We start from the raw sequence: 22,293 nt of genomic DNA on the forward strand, positions 1-22,293 counted from the left end.
GACATTGTTTTAGCGAAGTTACACACCGACTCAACATTAATTTTAGTGACCTCCGACTGGCGAAGTCGGGAGTCATTAGCGCCGACGTGAATAACTGGCCTATTCTCCATGGTGTGGAGCCGCGCTTCTAAGTCTGTGAGCCTCGCCTCCAATGCTGCTAGCATCTGACATTTATTACAAGTACCATTATCGCTAAAGGAGGCAGAGGAATAACTGAACATGCGACACTCTGAGCAAGAGGAAGAGGGGGAAGCCATTGCTCTCGATTAAGCTACTAGCTTAGCTAGCTTCTAAACTAGCCGACCTAAAGTAGCAAGTTAAATTTGGTAGTTAGCAAGAACTTCTGCAAAACAAGTGCTTTAAGTGGTGCAAGCGTATGTTGTCACTCAAAAATTCAGATGAACCTAGAAAATAGTGAGTTTAATTCCTAAACAATCTGGAAGCAAGCACAACGCAGTGCAAATACAGAAAACAGGAAATGAGTACGGTTTACCGCAGGAAACAGCAGTCCGTCAAAGATTCCCAATCTCTACTAACAAAACTGGATCCAATCCATGGTGCTCACAAAAAAAGGCCCCAACAGAATAAATTACCTTGCATAACCCAGTGTTGTGCTCTGCAATGAGGCACTGCTCTCCTCACCCATCATGGAGACAAACTGAGATGTACTGCGACATAGCTGTTGGCAAAGCAATATTTCATTTTCCTGAAAAACAGACAGAAGGCTTTTTTGTAAATAACAACATTGCGTTGAAACCACACAGCAGACCTTAAACAAACCACAAACAAGGACCCAGAGGTTATAAAACAAACTGTGCATGACATATATGTTCATGTTAGCAATATGGAAATTAAGAAAGAGTCGTGGACCCAGCAGTTTTGAGTCACTGAAAAGATGATTACACTGTCTTTGTTTGATTTGCCCAGCTCTATGTAGTAGAGGTACAGTAAGGAGTTATCCACAACAAAGTAGATGAAATATCAAGGGCATCGTTATATGTTGCTCTGTAGCTCTTCAGCTCTGACATGCTAGGAGCTCTGGATCACCCCAAAATCATGACGTGTTGTATGACAGTAAATGTCACTAAACACGTGCTCATGTAGGTCAGCTCCTCTCTGGATGGAGGATGATGGTTCCCAACTGTGGGTTTTGATTTGTAGCCATTTAAATGGATGCAAATGATACAAAGTCAACTCGCAATCCATCATAACAAGTACAGTACCATGTGTATTTTAGCTGTGATGTTTTACCTTCTCAGACTGTGTATTTTGAATAGTTTAGAGTCCTAAAGAGGTTTTTTTTATCTATTATTTTTCAAGAAAAATGTAAATGTTTTTGAAAATAAGCATAATTTTTGGAACATTAAATGTTCCCCTCTTCCTAACTTGTTAATCATCTTGCTTCATTTGCATTCCCTTTCTATCACTTAATTAAAATCTCCTTACTGTACAATAATGCTCAGATTTTAAGCATTCACGACAAAGAATCAAAGCCTTTCCACTGAAACACTGAAACATCCAGCTGTTACTGGCTGAGAGAGTTTGTTGGTGCTCTGAGTCTGAAGGAGTAGCGTCTGAGAAAGTTGAGAGAAGCAACTCTCATCGCCGTTGCTGCTCTGTTCACATGACCAGCAAATGTTTATCTATGTACGTTTGCTTTATGCTCTGCTGCTTCAATGGAAATTTCAGTGCCTGTCTGACTCACTAAACAAAACATGACTTTGTATTTATCAGACCTCATAATCCAGAGGGGGCTGACTGGAGGTTAACCAAACGCAATAGTACACGGTAGTCACTTGAAGTTTCTTACTGATTCTGTTCCAGAGTATAAATATAGACTACATGACTTGTAAAGAGGTTTATTTGATCAGAGATGTGAGCTTTTTTTTCTGTATTTTTTCTCTGAATGGAAGAATGTCTGTAATCTCATGTCCAGGAATATTGCATTGTGTGCCCTTTCACAGCCCAGAGCTTTTAGTGAGGGCTGGACACGGCCTCTCGATTAATGTCCTAATCCTTCCAGTAGAAATTTGAGATTAACTGTCCAGGCGTTCCAGACACCAACTATGTGTTACAACTCAATCAGCACAGTAACTGTGTAAAGGAAATATAATGCCTCAGTTAACATGAAACAGAATTGGTGGAATAGTGTCTTTTAAAGCATAAGTCTGATGTCATTTTGTATTTTTATTATTGTTAACAAATTCTAAGCAGAAATAAAAACAACAACAATGCATCAGGCCATTTCTGACCTCCCTACCCTATATGGGCACTACTTTCAGTGGCGGATTGATACTTATTGCAGTGTGACTATTTACAGCAACAGGATGATGTGGAGTTTGTCTGAAATAAGTTATAGTAGGAATAAGTTTTATTATGCTTTGGTTACACATATGCTTTTTGTTGTTAATAGATTTTAAGTTGTTTTTTAGATTTTTGTCTTTAACTAAGAAAAAAAAAGGTTGTGCGATTAAATGTATTATTTGAAAATCAGAAAACTCAGTCCAAACTCATCAAAACTCTTACCCTAGCAACTCATTCATACTAAATGACTGAGGCACAATGGAAAATATGTTGTACAGTATATGACTCTGTAGACTCACTGGTTGTAAAACTGTCACTGGTTTGTTTTTTGAACAAGGCTGTGTCACTATGTTTCTCCTCTCATGACCTGAAAAGGAAAGGTATTAGAAACGTGCTCAGTGTGCAGACAGCTGGGATGTGAGTCCAGGAACAATGCTGGTAACAAGGTTGTCACTACTGTGGCTCTTTGATTTTGCAATGGAAATTTCCATAGAAAAAGAGGCTTTGCAGGCAAAGTTTCACAGTTTATGTATATGTTCTATAGGCAGTGTTCCACACAGTTCGGGCACTTTTTTGTGACGTGGCAGATAAAAATGGTTTTGAGGAGTCATAGTCATGACATCATGTTTGACCTACCTCTGCTCCACTACTGTAGCTTTTCTCATTCAGCATCTTTCTAATTGATCTCTCTGAAAAAAAAATGATCATGTTCCTGAGGTTTATTTTCTATATTTTAAGACAAATCATCATTCAGGACAGCAGTTATTTGCTTGCCACTTTTGTGATTTTATCTGCTAAACAGTCTATACCAGCCGGCTGAGTGCTGATTATGTGCCCAAAGCACTGAGTTGTCTCTCCAGTGACTAGAGATGGTGGCGCTTCAGTAGCCTCAGTGCTTAGATGTGTCAAAAAAAATCTTTCCACAACAAGCATGGTAGGCTCCTCAACAGTGTGGAAAGCATCTAAACACTGAGGTGAGAGGTGAGAAACTAATACTGTATGTTTATGGTTCACAGAAAAGGAGCTTTCGTTGCAGTCCTTATCATAACAACCTGAAGTGATTTTCTCACAACTCACTGGCCCGTGACAGCTCCAACCCTCTCTGAGTCCAGAGTGGGGGATTGTGGTGAATGCTTTGGTAACCAGGCTGTTGTGTTAGCTTTACGCTACCCTAACTGGCTTCAAGCACAGGAATGATTCAGTCCGACAGCGCCAAGCTACAGGACTCTTGGTGCTCGCCTGGTTTACATACTGTTTCCCAGTGGAATTTGTTTTCCTATTTGTTTCCAGCATCTGTTTAATCTCTCAGTGAGCCAACCTGGATGAAGTGGACTGTCGCATACTGAGGCATAATGATAATAACAATAAGAGTGATAGGTGAGTTGTGTTTAGCCCCGAGGGCTTATGAGACATGTTTAATATCCATATCCAAAACTAAAGTGCCCTGTGTCACATGTGGACTAGAACAACAAGCTGTTAGCCCATTTTCTCTAGAATAACCCTAATATCAGAGCTGTCAGAAGTGATGTATCTGGTTCCCTTCCACATGCTGATGTATAGTGGAGGAAACAGTGCCAGGATGTTTGCTTCCCATAGCAACTGATAAATAAATTGGACCAAGGTGCTTTTCAAAGATGAATTTCAAGCTTATTATTGTGCTGATGACACCAACGGCAACACTGTACTGACTACTGCAAGGCTGTACTGTGTTAACCTGAGGCACCGGTGGGATGATGAAGTGCAGCTCAGGAGTGTTGATTGGTTTGAGTAACAGTTTATCAAATAGTCAGCAGTCACACACACTTCATGCCATGACTGACCAGCCATGCAGAGGTCACACAGCTGTTCCTGTCAGGTTTGATTCACAAAGTGTAACAATGTCTGAAAATCTGTGCAACTTTATGAGTGGGGCAGTCGGCACATTTGTCCTAATGAATATTAAGTTGTAACATAAACTTAGTGTAGTGGTTATAAAGCAGCTTCTTTAGGTCCCAGACTGACTTTTACAGATAGCAAAGACATGTTTTATAATAAAACAAGCTATATACCATTTACACATTTTCCTGAAACATTACTTAATAACAAATGGTACTTCTTGAATAAAATGACCTACTTGCTCTATAAGGTTATGCAAAATACTGTATGCAAATGATGCTGATGTAATAAGCATCCACTACTCTAAACCTCCCAGTAGGTTAAAGCACATGGATTTCAGATACTGTGTGACTCAGGCCTGGTAAGGTGAACATGCAGATTGAGCGAAGATGGAGCGGATGCTTTCTTTCCTGTCTGTCTGCTCCCTCCATATGGGCAGCCTGAGGCAGTGGTTACCACACCAAGGTGACAGAGACCTGACACACTGTGAAAACCACCCTCACTAAGGGAATGGAGATATAAGGATAGGAAATGCTTGTGTATACTTGGTTGCTTGTGCACCTGATGGTTTTGGGGAAGGTGAAGGAGGTCTGTGTCATTCTCTGGCACTGGCAGACTAGCTGCAGGGATAGAAGAATAGATAGGAACAAAGATTAGAATAAAAAGTGGAAAAAGAAATGGGTGGGTAACAAAAAGTGGAAGAGAAAGTTTGATGTTTTCAGTCGGCTTAAATTGTGTGACAATGGAAGGAGCGTATGTTGGGTCATGTCATGCTCCTGAACTTCAGATCATTACATTATCTTCACTAAATATATTGCAATTGGTAAAGCAATCTGTTGCTATTACAGATTATTTCATCGACATGATTGTTTATGTTTAGCTATCAAATAAAGACACTGAGTACATGCAGTGATTGACTGCTAAGGCTCTCTTGTGAAACACCGTTAAGTCAAATAGGTTTGCTCTCTGATATTTTCCTCGGATCATTCTTTCAGTTTTGCACCAGAAGAAAAAAATAAAACATACACACCAAACAACACCTTCTTCAGCGTGTAGTGTAGTTAGGGGTTTATATAACACCTTAATAAGGTTCATTGCTTCTTTTAATTGCTTCTAGTCATTAAGCCAGGGTCCAGCATTAGTCTCATGAATCACATGACATGACATTTGATAGCTTTACAATGTGGCAGTGGGCCCAGTCAGACAGCTCAGCCAGGAGATGTCTCTAGTAGAAAGCCACTGTCACCATACACACTCTCATCTGTGTGAGAGGGTTGTGCTGTAAACACGCCTCTTGATGTAGGCTCGTGTGTGGATATACTGTGTGTAAGTCAAATCCCATTTTAAAATGATTTGTCTCTTAAACTGCTTGGAACATTAGATGAGCCTTCACTGACAATAGAATAACCACCACAAGTTTCAGTGAGAGTTTAACATCAGCCTACTTTTCTCTAATTAACAAATGTATGTAACACTATTTGACTCAGTTTGTCTTGCCTCATTTAGCTTTCCACCTCATCTTCTTTTCTGCTTTGTAACAGGATCTGTGTATGTGTGTGTGTGTGTGTGTGTGTGTGTTTTGTGTGCTAGATTACAGTGCCTCCCCTCTTCTAGCACATGTTATTTAGGCACAGCATTGGGTCCCTGAAAGCAGATGAGCCAGAGCCAGAATGTGTAGCATCATATCAGTGGAATCGGGTGACAGAGGCAGGTGAGTGCAATGCACGGGCTGCAGAGAAAGAGCAAATACATGTCTTTGAATTAGAGACTGACGCGGCAGAAAATAGAGTGAGGAGAGGATGGAAAGCAGGAAAATAAATTTGAGAGTGAGCGAAAAATAGTCAGAGGAACAAGACAGCGAGACAAGCAGCAGCTATTTATATTTGAAAAAGGCATTCAACAGAATAAAACTATACCTGGCTGCTGTCCAAATTACCAGAATTCACAAGAGAGGTGTGAAACGACCATGTCATATTATATCTTGTCATATATATGTGTTTTTCAATTACTCTGACCTGGGCTGTCTTCACATACAATTTATCATATGCTGGACCAGAGAGACCTCCTCTGGCATGTCGGAATTAACAACCATAAAATGTTATGTCCACAGTAACAGCTTCACAGCCGACAAAAACACAATGCTGTCTGCAGTGCAGATGGATCAGAGGCAGTTAATAGAGTGTGAATTACAACAATCGTCTCTTGGTTCACACTTGGCCCAGTTCCTAGCTTAGATGTAAGCGTGTCTCTGCTCTTTATATGTTCCACAGTAAATGAGCCTCGTCATCCTCACCACCATCATCAGTAGTGGCGTCTGTGGCTAAATATGCATACTGGAAGATGAGGTCTAGGCCTGTGCTTTCCAAACTGCCTAGTCACATGACTTTGTCATACAGCTCCTGTCATGCTCATTTCTTTTCCTTTGATGAGATTTAACACAGTCAACAGTATAAAAACGGATATTGCTTCAACATATTTTCATGCAATTGAACGCTCAACATTAAGAAGAGTGGTGGTTTTGGTCATTTAAACTATTTATCCATTAACAATTCCAACTGTTTATCACTATTAGCTAGCTAACTAGTTCATCTGTGTAATGCTTTTAGCTCTCTATTTCAACAATTATTCAGTGAATGTTACCTTTAGTTAACTGTTTAAACTGTTGTCCCCTTATAACGCATTTACATTACCTACATTACCACTATTTTTTAGCTAACACAACTATTTTAACTGCATTGCTTTTGTTTTTTTAGTTATTCATTTGTTACTTTTACCTGTTTCAGTGTTTCCGTTCGCTTATAGTAGCATGTGGTGTTTAGTTACAGATGTTTCAATATGTGAATATATTATGTTTTTATGCATGGCATTTATAGATTGTTAGTTTTAGCTAACCTAGTGGTGGAAGAAGTACTCTTTACTCAAGTAAAAGTAGCAATACCACAGTGTAAAAATCCGGCATTCAAGATGTTACCTAAGTAAAAGTGCAAAAGTATTAGCATTAAAATATACTTAAAGTACCAGAAGTAAAGGTACTCGTTATACAGATTAGCAAATTTCACATTGATGTATATTATATTATTCAGTTATAACTGCTCATGCACTATTTTGTATATAACATTTAATGTTGCAGCTGGTAAAGGTGGAGCTAATTTTAACTGCCTTATATGCTTATAATTTGAAGTACTGATGGGTAGCTTGGCTAAAAATGTCAAATAAATGTAGTGGAGTAGAAAGTACAATAATTGTCTCTGAAATGTAAAGAAATCAAAGTATGAAGCAGCAGAAAATGAAAATACTCAAGTAGAGATACCTCAGAATTGTACTTAATTACAGAACTTGAGTAAATGCACTTAGTTTAGATGTACTTTCCACCTTTGAGTACAACTAATAAACTGTTGTACATCCTGGAACACATGCCCTGATCAGGAATCCATCTTGGCAGTCAAAGAATCAGAAAAACTGGCTGAGCAGTCGTGGCATTATTCTATATATCTCTGGTAGGCAATGAAATAAAAATCAAATTCTAGTATCATATTATGTAGCGTATTCTCTCTTTCTGTCCTAATGCCCACATACAGTAGGTGCACTTTTAATGCAGATAACCCAAATGGAGCACTTGAGTTGCACTAAATTAAAGACTTCCTACCATTTAAATCAAGTTATAAAACCTTAAATGTGTCTCAGCTTGTTTAATAGATCTTTTTATAAATTCACTACAATGTTGAGCATGAGTTTCCCTTCAGTTTTATTTCCCTTTATATTTCATCTTCTGTTCCTCCTCCTCTTTGTACTGCTCCCCTGTTGTGTATGGCATGTGTGCATGTGAACCCTGTTTTAGTCCAGCTGTGTTCTAAGTTTTAAAACAAGTCTGTATCAGCTGTGGACCAGGTACGTAAATCACGTGATTTATCTAATTAGCTAACCCTCCCAGAGATCTCACACTCCGCTGTGAATGCCTCACTTACTGACCTCATGGAAAACTGCGGCCTGCCAAGGTTTTCTGTCATATCCCCTAAAAAGGAACCTAAGGAGTGCATTTGGAAGTAAACCCTGATTTTTTTCCCCTCGCTGTGAAAGCAAACATTACTCTAGTTTGGCTGAACACACACAGGCACAGACTGGTGCTTCTGATCAGGAATGAAGTGCTTCAACAGATAGCGTGTGAAAGTTGTGGGTGTATTGATCTTTTAGGGTGTTACTACAAGGCTGGCAGCCTAGTCCCTGCTCTCTGCTCTAACCTCTGGTTGCTTTGGTTTTCTGGGTTGTGTTGCTTCAGTGTCTTGGCCTCAGCTGTGTGCCGAATGAGAGCACATGCTCCCAGGCCTGATCTGGAGCCCACACTGGAGGTAACCAAGTTGAAGTCAACCCACACAGGAGCTTTGCCAGTCTGCAGTCTCTTCTGGTGTGACATCAGATTGATGAATACATCCCATATCCCCAACTTTCTCTCTCACTGTTGCTTGCTGGACAAGCTTGCTCACTGTCAGTGCAGATAAGAAAAGTTTGAATAGAGATATCATTCATGCTATTTTGCAGTCTGCTAACAGCAGCAGCAGTATAATGTAGAAGCTGATATATGGACATCCTTACAACCATGTTTATCCCAGTTGAAAGGCCAGCATACTATTAGGAATTATCTCAACATCCAAATAAAACATTTAGGCTAAAAAATGACTTAGTGTTAAGGAAAGGTACATTAAATCTTGGACATGAAGGATGTACAAAAGAAATCCCAAAAACTGCAATAGTAATCTTCTCCTCTATAAACATTTATTCCTAAGTCTAAAGGGTCTTTATCCACCTGTGTCATTTGCATATAGTTAAAGAGTTCCACCTTGTTTTCATCACTGGTACATCTCCACCTATCCAACAATACTTTGCAAAGCAAATCACTCATGTTGCAAGAAAATGAATGGGCAAACTTTGTGTTATGTTGTGTCATTGTCAGTGGGTTTACACTGTTGGGGAGAATGTTATGGTGGATTGTCGGGGCGACACGGTATGTGGACATGAGATACAGTAGGAGTCTTCTGTTTGTGTTCTGTCCTCTGTGGACATTGGTCTCCTTGGACCATGACAGTATTTTTCTAACTTTAACCCAGTAGTTTTAGTTGCATAGACCAAACTAACCCTTTACCACAGAAGTGGAAGATTACAGAAAGTTGATTTGTCATTTATGTTGGAGGGCTTCTTCTTGTACACTGACCACCAGTAGAAAATGTTACATTTCCATATGTTGTGACTTGTTGTGTACCTCGTCCTGCACCACTGCTGCCCTACTAAATATTACTGCACTGAAGTTACATCAGGGCATTAAACAGCAGAAAAGGCTTTCTTTCTAATCTATAACTCACTGAAAAAGATGCATTTATGCTTTTTTGTTTTTCATGGTTCCACTCACTGTTTCTAAATGATGTTTTTCTAATAAAATGTATTCGTGGAATTCTTTGCTTTCCCACACATTGACATTACACAGCAGCTGTCAGCGAGGCTTTGTAGGTCAAAAGCCGGACGACATAATGGAGAGAGGTGGGAGAGCCAGAGCTGTGTTTGAGGGCCTGAATAAACAATCATGGGGTTCTCTGGAGTTTGAGGTGCCTTTGACTGAGAATTGATGGTGGTTTGTGGGTTCACGACTGAGATGAGCCCTAATTCGTGGGAAAACTACAGCCATAATTAACTTTTACTTTAACGCTGTTGGGTGTCATCTATAGAAATGCTTGATGCTTACAAATGAATAAAGTTACAGCTTGTGAAGTTGTGCGATGATATCTTTGGCCAGACACAGCTGATGATGAAGGCGAGCTGTGAGAAGACAAGCTGGGAAGCAAAGTGGGCTGCTGGTCAAAGACAGCCTAAAGCAGATGGACGACACGAGTGTTTATTTACACAGTTGTACTGATCATTCCTCGATCTGCGCGGCATTTTAGGGATGGCGTAAACGCAGATAAGTGATGTCACTGAGCCGCTCAGGCCACCTGTATGTTGCCATATATGGCTGAATGTTGTGATGGCGTGCAACACCTCAGCACACTTCAGCTTTGCAGAAGGAATGTGTTTACTGGTCAGTTCTACAGTGATACACACAATCATGTCCTCTCAAGGGAACTGTAAATTATTACAAATGTTCCAGTTGTTTTTCAGTCGGAGATTTTAACTAACTGTTGTTTACCAAAAATATGACTTTTATTCCGGATAGTAACATGAGATGGTAATACATTTTCTTTAATGACGTCTTTACAAGGACAGCAGAATCTAGCAGGCTACTGTTTTCACGTCAGTAGTGAGTGATCCCTGCACCACACACACGGATCAGTGTGTTCTGCAGTGTGGCATTGTCTGGTCTCCAGGGTGTAGCGATGTCTGAGGACATTATCTGTCAGTCCCAGAGAGAGCAGCTCTGCCGCCAGCATTTCTGAGTCTGTATACCCTACTGTTCCCTGTCCAGAGACTGGGGAGAGTTGTAGTCCTACTGGTGTGCACATTATACTTAAATTTCTTTAATTTCTTCATGTTATGGATTTTTTTAAAGCCACATACAGTATAGCTTCCAACAACCTTTTATTCTTAATCAGATTCCTGCTAAACCGGTCCGTGAAAAACGCGCCACTGCTTTAAGAATCCTTCGCATTAGGTGAGGTGATGTACTTGATGAATAGGTTGTGCTCCTCATCTTGTTGAAGAGAACAAATTGTACCTGGTAATCAATGAAAATGTAATTGAGTGACAAAGAACTGGAGCCCTAACAGCCACATTATGCCATTCTTTGATGTATTTTCAAAGCCTGTTTTTATCCCTGTCTAATTAATTAGTATAATGAAGACTAGATGCCGTAAGTGATGTGGATGATGTTGTGTTTTAGGAGAGGGGGGAGAAATTTAATTCACTGACCTGATATTTATGGAAATAAACCAGCAATCATATATGTATGAGATAATCACCAGAACATATCAGATATCAGACATTTAAAATAGAATACTGAGTGAGGTTTAATAAAGCTGGGCACCAATCAGGTAAAATGAATATGAGAGGATTAAAATTAGTGAAATTAACAAGAAGGTCAACAAAAATCTGTTACAGGTCAGGAGTAAAGTTTTGAAATTAAATTTCCAAATTAAAAAATGTTAAATAGCTAAGATATCATAAGGGAATAATTCTTCTTTCTATGAAGTGATTTGTTTTGAAGCATTTGAATTCAGACTAACCTGTTGCCAGATGCATCAGCTTAAATGATTAGCTGTAAATTATGATTCAGTAATGAGACGCAGCAGCAGTGAGGAGGGAGCACGAGTTTAGAATATGATGCACCTGTGCTCTGCTGTCATCCCTGCTTGTTAGCATGGCCTAATAAGTCTTTTAAAGGCTCTCATCGCTTTCAGTGTTATGCAATTTTTTTTATTTCCTTTCACATGATAATTACAGGAATGAGGTTTAGGAGACAGTCAGCCCCAGGTTGCGGTAAAGTCTTTGCTTTTATAGGTTACAACAATCCTTACACAAATTGAAAATCAGAGCTAATTTTGGAGAAAATTATTTCCCAGATGTCTTATCTCAGTTTTTTCCCCATCTGTTCATGAAATATGTGCAAATAGTTGCAGCCATTCCTTTATAATGATACTGCTATTTTAAATCCAAACGTACTTAAAATACTTCTGCCTCAAACTGGAGTGTAAGGATGTGGTCTCTGGGATCCATTGTTTTTGTGGTGATATGCCACTTTTTCTCTGCCAGTGGCAATGACAGTAATCCATGTAAACAGTGTGAGTGGCCCTAGAGGCCTCGGTGGCTTTCCCCTGCGTGCCTGGACAAACGGTGGAGACGTCCTGTCTCATGATAACTTTGTCACTGTTGGGAGAGCAGGAGAGGCTTGGGGAGGAGAGGGGAGGATGAACTCGTCATGCCAGCCTCTCACACAGTGGCAGGACTGCTGGCCTTGTCGCCTCCAGCTCCTTTGTCTGGTGTTGATGAGCGCTGCTGTCACTCTGGTCGTCCCCATGTCTTGATAAGCTGCTCCCTGCTGCTGACAACTCCTGAAAAGCCTGCAGCTCAGCCTCTGTGCTCACCTGGATACAGTTCTGCTTGCTCCACAGTAAATAGTTAATAGGTGTATGTACTTTGTTTACAGGTGTAGAGCTACTTCTTAATATTTTAATAGGAAATGACAATATTAAAATTGAAACGTTCAATTTATAGAGAATAATTTGGAGTTATAGAATGCCAAATGGGTCATAAATCATTTACTTTTCCTAGATGTGTGTTGCATTTGTGAATGTTGTTTTACAATGGGACCTGTGCTGCTAACTGCTGTTGCTCCTTGGTGTGTGTGAATGCCTGTGTGGCATCAAACCTGCAAGTGTGCATCTGTTTACATGAGTGAAATTGGTGAACTGTGAGGTTCAAGTTGTTAAAGTATCAACAAACAGTTAAAGTGAGCCCAAATTAATAGATAAATCCTTGAAATGGTTAGAAATAACTGATAAATTGTAATTGATGGCTAAACATAATGAATAATCAACTGAAATAACTATGGATAAATGGTTACAATAAATACCATAGGTACTGCAAACACAATTTAAATAAGCAGTGTTGGATTAATGGATAAACAGATAAAAAAAACCAAAAGTACACTCATTTAGCTGTTCCAGCTGTTTATCAACTAAACAGTTAAAGTTTGAGTAATGGATAAGTGGTTGAAACGTCCAGGTCCTGCCACACAAGATTGTAGTACTGTAGAACAAATGCAAACAGACCTAAACACTGAGAGTTTAGCTGTATAAAAATTGTTTTAACAGTTTAAAAGACTTGATACCATCCAATTCAAGTGAACACATTTGGAACATGATGGATGGGTGGTGCTAATGAAGGGTTACTTTGATTCGTCTGGCAGAGCTGTGACAAACTAAAAATATCAGAAAGTACTGGACAACATCATTAACCTGACAAAATGAACTGTGTATAATAAATCGACCACTAATCGGAACAGAGTACTCGTCAGTCATGTTTCTGTCATTAGACAGTGGGGTAAATTTCCTTGTGCTGAGACTGAAAATATGAAATGTCTCTGCACTTGATGAATAGGTCAGGTTTTTCCTTCCACAAATCAATTGTAATGGCTCTTGTTTTGGCGGCACAACTGGGAAAGCTTTAAACAGATTTGGCACCAGACAGACAGATGGCTCAACTGCAAATATATTTCAAGTGATGATAATGTTGCACGCAAAGACTTTGTGGACAATAGGAGTGAGAAAGTATAAGGAAAAAGGGCTGATGCTTAACCTGAAATATGCCAGAAGGAAGATCATAAATTCATAAGCTGTTTGTTTTGTGCAGACCAAATTATTGGTATAGTCCAAACTTTGACTTTCTTGGGGAATGTGCCAAAATCTGACTACTGAGAAATTACAGGAGCCTATGTCTAGGCCCTCTCAGACATTTACCATTAGCTAGGAATTTGCAGGGGACTTCACATCTAGGCATCATGTCTGAACAGAGACCCTTGTCGCGTAGCTGGCAAAGTATTACCTGGTCAGCTCTATGGTATCCTATTTATTTAATTTGGTACAATGTAGAGGACTAATTAGTTACAGATGTACTCATTAGCCAAAGTCACTCTGCAGAAACCAATTGTTAATGAATTATTCAAGCTCCCTCACCCATACTCGACATTAATACTTGCGTATTCCCACGACACTGCTGTGCATTCTCATCTCCAATTGCGCTCTGCCTTTGTCACATGAAGAGTGTTGGAAGTGCTGCTCAAAGAATACAAATCATTTATATCTGTCTGCTCTAGGTTTGACTATCTTCCCAGCCTACAGCCTCCTCTTCTCAGACCTCTGTCCTCTGCACTATAAATTTAATTAGTTCTGCTCCAGTAACCCTGCTCCTTTCTTCTTTCCCTCAGGATATGGCCATGCGGCCCCAAGTACAAATGAAGGGAAGGTGTTCTGCATGCTCTACGCTCTCCTGGGCATCCCTCTCACCCTGGTCATGTTCCAGAGTGTGGGTGAACGGATCAACACCTTCGTCAGGTACCTGCTTCACCACCTGAAGAAGTGCCTTGGCATGAGGCGCACTGAGGTCTCCATGGTCAACATGGTAACCATTGGTTTCATATCCTGCATGAGCACATTGTGTGTTGGGGCGCTGGCTTTCTCCCACTTTGAGGGATGGAGCTTCTTTCATGCCTACTACTACTGTTTCATCACGCTCACCACCATTGGCTTTGGTGACTATGTGGCGCTACAGAATGAGCATGCTCTGCAGACCAAGCCGGAGTATGTGGCCTTCAGCTTCATCTATATCTTGACAGGTCTGGCTGTGATTGGAGCCTTCCTCAACTTAGCAGTGCTGCGCTTCATGACCATGAACACTGAAGATGAGAAAAGAGATGCAGAGCAGCGGGCTCTCCTCGCTCATAACGGTCAGGCAGGCGGACACATCAGCTGCTCTGTAGATGAGGCCTCCACCTCCTCCACGCCCTCTGGTTGTGGTGCAGTTGGAGGCAATGCAGGAGGAACAGCGAGCCGAGGTCTACGTAACGTTTACGCCGAGGTGCTCCACTTCCAGTCTATGTGCTCCTGCCTTTGGTTCAAGAGTAGAGAGAAGCTTCAATACTCCATACCCATGATCATCCCACGTGACCTTTCAACCTCCAACACTTACATAGAGCAGGGAGAGGCTTTTTCCAACCCTCTCCACTCTAACGGCTGTGTATGCTGCCTGCAGCGTCACTCGGGCATCAGCTCGGTGTCCACTGGTTTGCACAGCCTCAGCACCTACAGAGGAATCAATAAACGTAGAAACTCCATCTAAGCCATGAGAACTTCATGCTTTAAGGTCAAGTCCCACCTGTGTCTACCCTGCGCTGAGGGAAGGCCCTCCCACTGTGGTACCAGATTAGCTGAGGACATCAGGGGAACAGCTCCAGTCCCAAAGGGACACAGTATTCCGGATGTTTGCTTTGTTTTGGCACAGAAGAGCCTGGTGCTGTAATCTCCAGGCTCCAGCCATGTATTTAACTTCCATTAGCTAAGCACAAACCATTTAGCACTAACACTGCTCCTGATGTCACAGAGAAGAAGTGCTAAGGGTTTTTTAAGAAGCAATCATTACACAAACTCTGAAATTGTTTATGTTAGAAAAAGGAAAAAAAATGTGCAGCACTCTCTGCACCTTTGACTTCTAATAATAAAAATCATAATCATCTGTTTCTTTGTTCATAATACTGAATTTCAAAATCTATTATAAAAAGGGACAACATACACTGTGAGGCATGTTTTTGAGAAGGATTGGGGTGTGTTAACTGTATATTATGCCACACTGATAAATATTTTATTGAATAATCTTAAATCCACTTTTTCCAAAACAAATCTTTGGTTGTAATATTCACTCCATGCGTATATATTTGGACACTTCACTAGTGCAGTAGGTGTTACTGAGGAAAAAAGCCTATTTTTTTCAGTGAAGGTTTTCAAAAATAATCTCAGCCTCTTCTCCTGTGTGTCTCTAAAGTTCAGGTTAAAGCCAAGCTTCGTGCTCTGCTTTATTGTATGTAGTTTCTTTCTATTTAAAAAATTTACATTACAGGCATTTAAATGACAGTTGTGATTGAAGATGAGTAAGCAAGTCAGTGTCTCACTGAAGAAAGAGAGGCTCCTTTCAGACCTCACATAGATGTTTGTCTCATGTTTTCATATAACACAGCTATATTCTGATAACTTAAAGCATGTCAGCTCACCTGTATAGTAGAAAGTCATATCTTATTCACTGCTGCACCTTAAAAATGTTTTAGAAGACTGTGGAATTCAGTCCACTGTTTTATTTATTTATTGTTTAATGGAATCACTTTGTGTTTTGTTTCATAAATGATGTATCCTAAAAAAGTCTTTTTTCTGGTATTAGTCTGAGAAATTTCAATTGAAGCTCTTTGTTGTGGATATTTCAGAATAATAGCAGTACATCTCGCTCGGTGGTCTCTGAGTTTGCATCTCATGCACCTATGGGGCTCCAGCCCTGAACTTGATTCAGCCAACTGAGGTCTTAGTGTTTATTTTGTTTTCGCTTTAGTTCTCTAAAGCATGTTTTCTTATATAATAATTATTTTATTTTACAGTGACCCAGTATGCATCATATCACATTCAGTTCTTTCTTGTGTGTGTGTTTTTTTAACTGCTGGAATGTTCTGCAATAACTGCAATATGCTGTTAACATCGTTCATTATCTCTCACTAACTGATAGAGGGCCTGCCGTCAGCTGTGTGTCACTATACATTTAAATGTGTTTTCTTTAATCATAATAAAATATGAATTCATTTAAAACATTTGAGTGTTGACTGATGAAATATATGATCATCAAGGATTTGCTATTTTTTAATTCTATTTATAAAAACATTTATTTAAAGGTGGAAGTTTATGGAACACCGCCTCTGGCCCAGTGTCAGCTGGGATTGAAATCTTGTGTAAAACACATTGGCCTCAGTATTAAAAATTGTTTAACACTGGACAAATTGAAATGCTAGCAACAGCAACAAGCATTGTGGAACCAACATTCATTCATTGATTGAGTGAATTCATAACAGGAGAAACAAACAAACAAACTGAAGGAAACGAATGAAGAAAGAACATTTCTCATTTAAATTCTACAGAGTAAAGACGCTCTAGTGCAGAACTTCTTTACAAAAGCATAAAAGTGTTTTGGTCTGGCTTTCCAACTAATCTGAGAGGCTATGAGAAGGAAAGAAGGAAGTCATCATTTTACTCCTCAATACTCTTTCACTATTTTAGTTATTTTTGGTTGTATGCCTCTGTAAAGCACAGGAAACTGCTTTCTTATTTATAAAACATGGTGTATGCATAAAGATAAAATTAACTACCATGTGATCTGGCCTGTATGGACACCGTTGTGACAAATCTGTGGATTTACTGCATTGCCTCAAGGCCTCGTTATGTTGCCAAAGTTAGGATGAGGTGACTTCAAGTTTTCTCACCCTGATGTGATAGTCATTGTATACTGTAACTGTCACAGCCACACCTTTATATCTGCAAACCAGAGACTCCTCCTCTGCACTCCCAAGGACAAAGTTCCCAGATGATTGGCTGAGGTTTCACTGTCCTTCATTACATTTCATCATTCAACCTGCAAAGCCTGACCTGTAGAAATTCTCTGTAGTTAGTTGATCTGCAGCTCATCTTCATCTTAACATCACCGGTTGCTCTGATTTATATGACAGCCATTAGATTAATCTGAATTCTTTTCAGGGGCAGCCCAGCAGATTCACAAGAACAAATTAAAGTGGAGAGGATGACAGTGGTTCTTTAGTGGATGATGGGTTTCTAATCTTTCCAGAGCCTCCATCTCTGCATGTCCACTATCCAGTTTTTCTTACATCCCAGTCCCTTTGCATTAAGTCAGCTCATTTCTCAAAGGAAAATAACATTCACCTGTCTGCCAGGACCTTTATCTCATGAGCGGAGAACGCCGTTAATGGTTTGCTCCACATTCGGCTGTTAATCTCACAGAGAGGAAATGTCTTTTTAGGTGCTGATCTTTCCAAAAGAAAGCAGCAAGATGTCATGTAGAACTAACTGACACGTGAAAATTACAAATTGCATGCTGGTCTTCTTATTTTCCTGCCAGTCAGTCTGGGCTATTTGCTCTTTCATCACCCAGACACTATTTGCTTTCCTGGCACTGACAGTAAAGAAACACTTGAATGTCAGACTAATTGTTACTCATGAAAAAAAGACAGCAATCAAACCAAACTGCAATAATATATAATAATATAGAATGTTTGAATGGGTGGAGGTGTTTATATATGATGAAAATAAAATATTCAAATGTATTTTGGGGATCATTTTTCTTATTTCCCATTTCTCTTCTTTCTTATTCTTCAGACAGATTGACAGTGTTTTCATTTTCTCTCACCAACACCTGGAGCTTTTCTCCCTCTGTCAGCAGATGAAATACTGAGATGTTCGGCAGGTAGAGCAAGTAGATAAATACAGCTTCCTCCTATTCACTCCTTTCTTTTCAACTCTGATTTCCTGTTTTTGCTGTGTTATTGGTAAAATGTGAAGGTAATCAGGAGGTATCCACATGCAGATGCTTTCTATACTTTATATATCAGTGTGTGTGAGTGTGTGTGTGTGTGTGTGTGTCAAAAGTCAGAAATATGAAACTTAATGGCACACTGTCAAGAGATAAAATATTTCCACTGAAGTCAGAACACACTGACCTTGTTCTATCAGTGTTTTACAACTGGACACTGGTCTGGAGTGGCTAGCTTCCACATTTCAGATGCGCTGGAATCTGATTATTTTAAGTGATATAAAAAGGAAATGGCAACAGCAAGAAGGATCCTCAGTAGGGTATCATCTTATGTGATTGTCTTACAGTAGTGGTGTTGCAACAAGTTCAGTGGATGGATGGATATATTGTTTTTTCTCTGTAAACGTGCTGCTGCTGTGACCTACCAACCCTTCTCTCAGCAGATCACACCAGGTGAAGAAAAGCTGAATAAATACTGACAAAAACATACATATAGGTCTACATGTGGAATCCCATGTGAGCCTTTTGCTGTTTAAAGTATCTGGCGTTGGATCATCAACGGGCCTGTGGCCTGTAATCGGAACAAACAGAACTAATGGGGTTTTGCCAGGTTGATTTGATAGAGCAGCACTGGAGATCAAAAGAGAGATCTACAGCCATCACACATCAAAAACCATGCAGCACCTGCATTAACACAATCCCAGAGTAGAGTGCATTATATTCATCTTAACTGAACAACTCTGAAACAGTCCTAATAATCTCATCTCCTTCATTCCTTTGAGATTTTTTTCTTCACAGAGCATCAAGTTGTGGAAAATTTCAGTGGTTGACAGTAAAAGGCTTAGAAGCTGCTTTTTTTTTTTTTTTTTTTTTTTTTTTTTTTTACTTTTTACTCACAGCCTGGGGTTGTGAAAATGATTAAAATAGGTATCACATCACAGCATCCATGGCTCAATTTCAATTGTGCCCTTTTATCCAAAAAGAAACACTGAGAGCCTTGGAAATGTTCCTGACTTCTGACTGGATTAGAATCAAATCAGCGGCGCTGTTCCTGTGTCAGTTGTGATTAGGTGTCCTCCAAGAAGATGTGCAGGAAAATTTGCCAGGCCTTTGATACCCCGCACATCCCAGCCATGTCATAAAGCTTCTCCACAGCTAGGTAATCACTCTACATATGAGCTGTGATTGTTGTGAAATTCATACACACCACTGGTCATTACCAACAAGGAACGTAACAGGAATCAAAAGATGATAATTCTACTAATAATCATCATATAAGTGCACTTAAAATCATAATTACAATATCATATCAAAGAACAAGACAATAACTACCATAAAGAATAGTGATACTCTTTTCAGAAAGCATGCTCAGTGATAAATGAAGTCACAAGATCTTAAGTTTCACATTTCAGTAAGTGGTAACTGCCCTTTTCATGGTCTCAATGGAGCTTCTTATAGTGAAGCATGAGCAGTAGCACTGCAGGAGAAATTTTACAGTTCTGCAACTGCAAGACATCCCTATTTCAACTATTACTTAGCACTTTGTTTCCAAATATCAGCGTGAAAGAAAGGTGACTAATAAACAACAACAGTGCAACCCCAAGGTGTATTTTCCTGCCTCAAGAGCACTTTGCATTTCAATCCTTCTTTACTGCAGTCTCTAAAGAGGACAACATGCTTAATAATTTGCCTAAAGTCACGTGTTTGATGGCCACTCCAGGTCATGCAGGGACCTACGAGAGCATCAGGTCCACAAACACACTGAGCACCGCTGGAGAGCAATTGCGTAACCAGTGACAGCTCTCAGCGGCTGATGCATAATCATGACAACTGTCCTGATGTGTTGTTGATACAATAGATAATAGAGAAGACGAGTGGACAGAGAAGACAATGGGTCACAGGGCAGGCATTTTTGCATCAGAGATTTTGTTATATTTTAAAATGCACCACATATCAAAGCTTTAACATTTTGCAAAGCAAACAACAGAGTTTCTGAATTAAATAAAAAGTTACATCCTGCAGTCTGTGTCACAGATGGTGAAGCATTAAATTAATCACAATTTTATGACTTTTAAGTTGTTTTATTAACACGGAACCTTTCCTGCAATTACTTTCCTGTGTTGTTTAACTCATCATTGGACATTCACAGTTTGTGTCATTATACAGTAGATAGATCTCTGTTACAGATCAATACTGTAGATCTGTCTCTACTGGCCGTATTTCTCCTCATTTACATTTTGAACAACAAAAGAGAGAGTTCCGACCTTTAAACAAATTGCCACTTAATAACCTTCTCATGAGCTGAACTGCGCTATAGTTTCATCACACTGCGCTCTTTCCTCCAGTCACTGTATGTCAACAACCACATTAGTGGTGACAGCTTCATGTGAACACACAGTGTGTCCACTGAAAGAGCTTTTAGGAATATGCTTGTCTGTGTTTGATATAACACAGAGACAGTAAAGACATCTTGTAGGTGAGCTTTGTTTGAAGGCTATAGATGAATCCCAGAAACAGCAAGGTTCATCTACTGCGCCAGCTCCACAGAGGTTTAGTCCCACTCCCAGCCCCAAGAGATACTGTAGTCTGTTCTTTCATAAGGAGATTATATTATACAGTACATTCTTTCTTTATTATCATTTGTTTGCATTGTCTGTTCTTCTCCTATTATCATTCCTTAATGATTGTTGCTGTTCCATTAAACAAAATGACCTGGAGATCATCACAAGATTCAACCATTAATCCAACAAGTTAAACATTTAGCTTTTAAATAAGAACAGCTAGCATCACACTGGATTCTTATACCCACCAAAATAATAATGTTTGCATCATTATGCATTATCTGACATTTCTGTGGGGCTCCTGCACTAATTAGTCAGTGTATTTACTGAGTGTGCCCAAATTAGCATGGAGTTGCACATCTCCTTGTTTCTTTAGACATGCAAATGTACTGCTGCTATTGGCTAATGTAACACAACCAAATCCTGCTGACCCTAACAGGTAATTCATTTCTTTTTAATCAATATGGCTCCAGATCTCCAGTGACCTCTGGGTAATTTGCTGTAAAGAAAATGCATGCATGGGGATATTCAATGTCCACCAGTGCCAGAGGGGTGAGACAAATTGCAGGCATTGATATGCACATTAGATTCATCCATTTATAATCTATATCCTGTGGATGGTCACGGGGGAGAATGGAGTCAATCCCAGCTGATACTGGGCAAGAGGCAGGGTGCACCCTGGACAGGATGCCAGTCTATCACAGGGCTGACATATAAAGAGAGATAACCACTCCCACACACAGTCAATTTAGAGTCACCAGTCAGCCTAACCTGCATGTCTTTAGACCATGGGAGGAACAGAGCCCACACAGCCACTGTGAGAACATGCAAACTCCACACAGAAAGCCAGCCTCAAGGTTCAAATCCAGAACCTTCTTGCTGTGAGGTGATAGTGCTAACCACTGCGCTGCCCCACGTTACATTCATTCAAAATGAATCTATATGCACATACATGCAGAAAAGAAAATGAAATAAAGAAATAAAAATGCTACTGCCACTTAATGTCTTCATCTATCAGCAATCACATTTTTCGCTGCATCCCTGTCCACACCAGGCTCCTGGCAATGTCTTGTAAATCCTACTGGTTTTAGTGACAGAAGTAAATACTTTCAGTAAAACTGCTGTGAAAGTGTTCATGTTTCAGTGACCAGTCAAAAATAATATGTCTCAACATAAATCTAAACAATTACATTGATTACAGAGGCTGCTAAGATTTACTGCAGCTTAGCAACAAAGTTGATTAGGCTAAAGGCACTAACTGTCATCTGACTTAACCCTTATCCATACACACTTAATGTGATTTATTGACCCTGTTCAGCACTTAAGGCCAGTTGATTTTGAAGGGCTTGATGAAAGATATTGATGTTTCGACTGCTCTCACCCTTGTAGTAAACTCTTTACAAGACAGTCCGGCCTCTGCTTAACTGAGCAGCCCCTTCATTTTTAGACTTGGTGGACGGAGATACACCGGAAATGTAGTCACAAGAAACAAGAGTGAGTCCAG

At 39.8% G+C, this 22,293-nt stretch overlaps 1 protein-coding gene across 1 annotated transcript in view; it reads left to right on the plus strand.

Annotated features, from left to right (window-relative positions):
* The window catches only part of kcnk3a (potassium channel, subfamily K, member 3a), a 27,437-nt gene extending 10,998 nt beyond the window's left edge, over positions 1-16,439 (plus strand). The window contains 1 exon segment of the mRNA XM_020603863.1: positions 14,084-16,439. Within this exon segment, the coding sequence (XP_020459519.1) occupies positions 14,084-14,994 (911 nt within the window). The 3' untranslated portion in view covers positions 14,995-16,439.
* Positions 16,440-22,293: the final 5,854 nt, after the last annotated feature.

The sequence above is a fragment of the Monopterus albus genome, unplaced genomic scaffold, assembly GCF_001952655.1.
Source record: "Monopterus albus unplaced genomic scaffold, M_albus_1.0 scaffold63.1, whole genome shotgun sequence".
Classification (NCBI taxonomy): domain Eukaryota; kingdom Metazoa; phylum Chordata; class Actinopteri; order Synbranchiformes; family Synbranchidae; genus Monopterus; species Monopterus albus.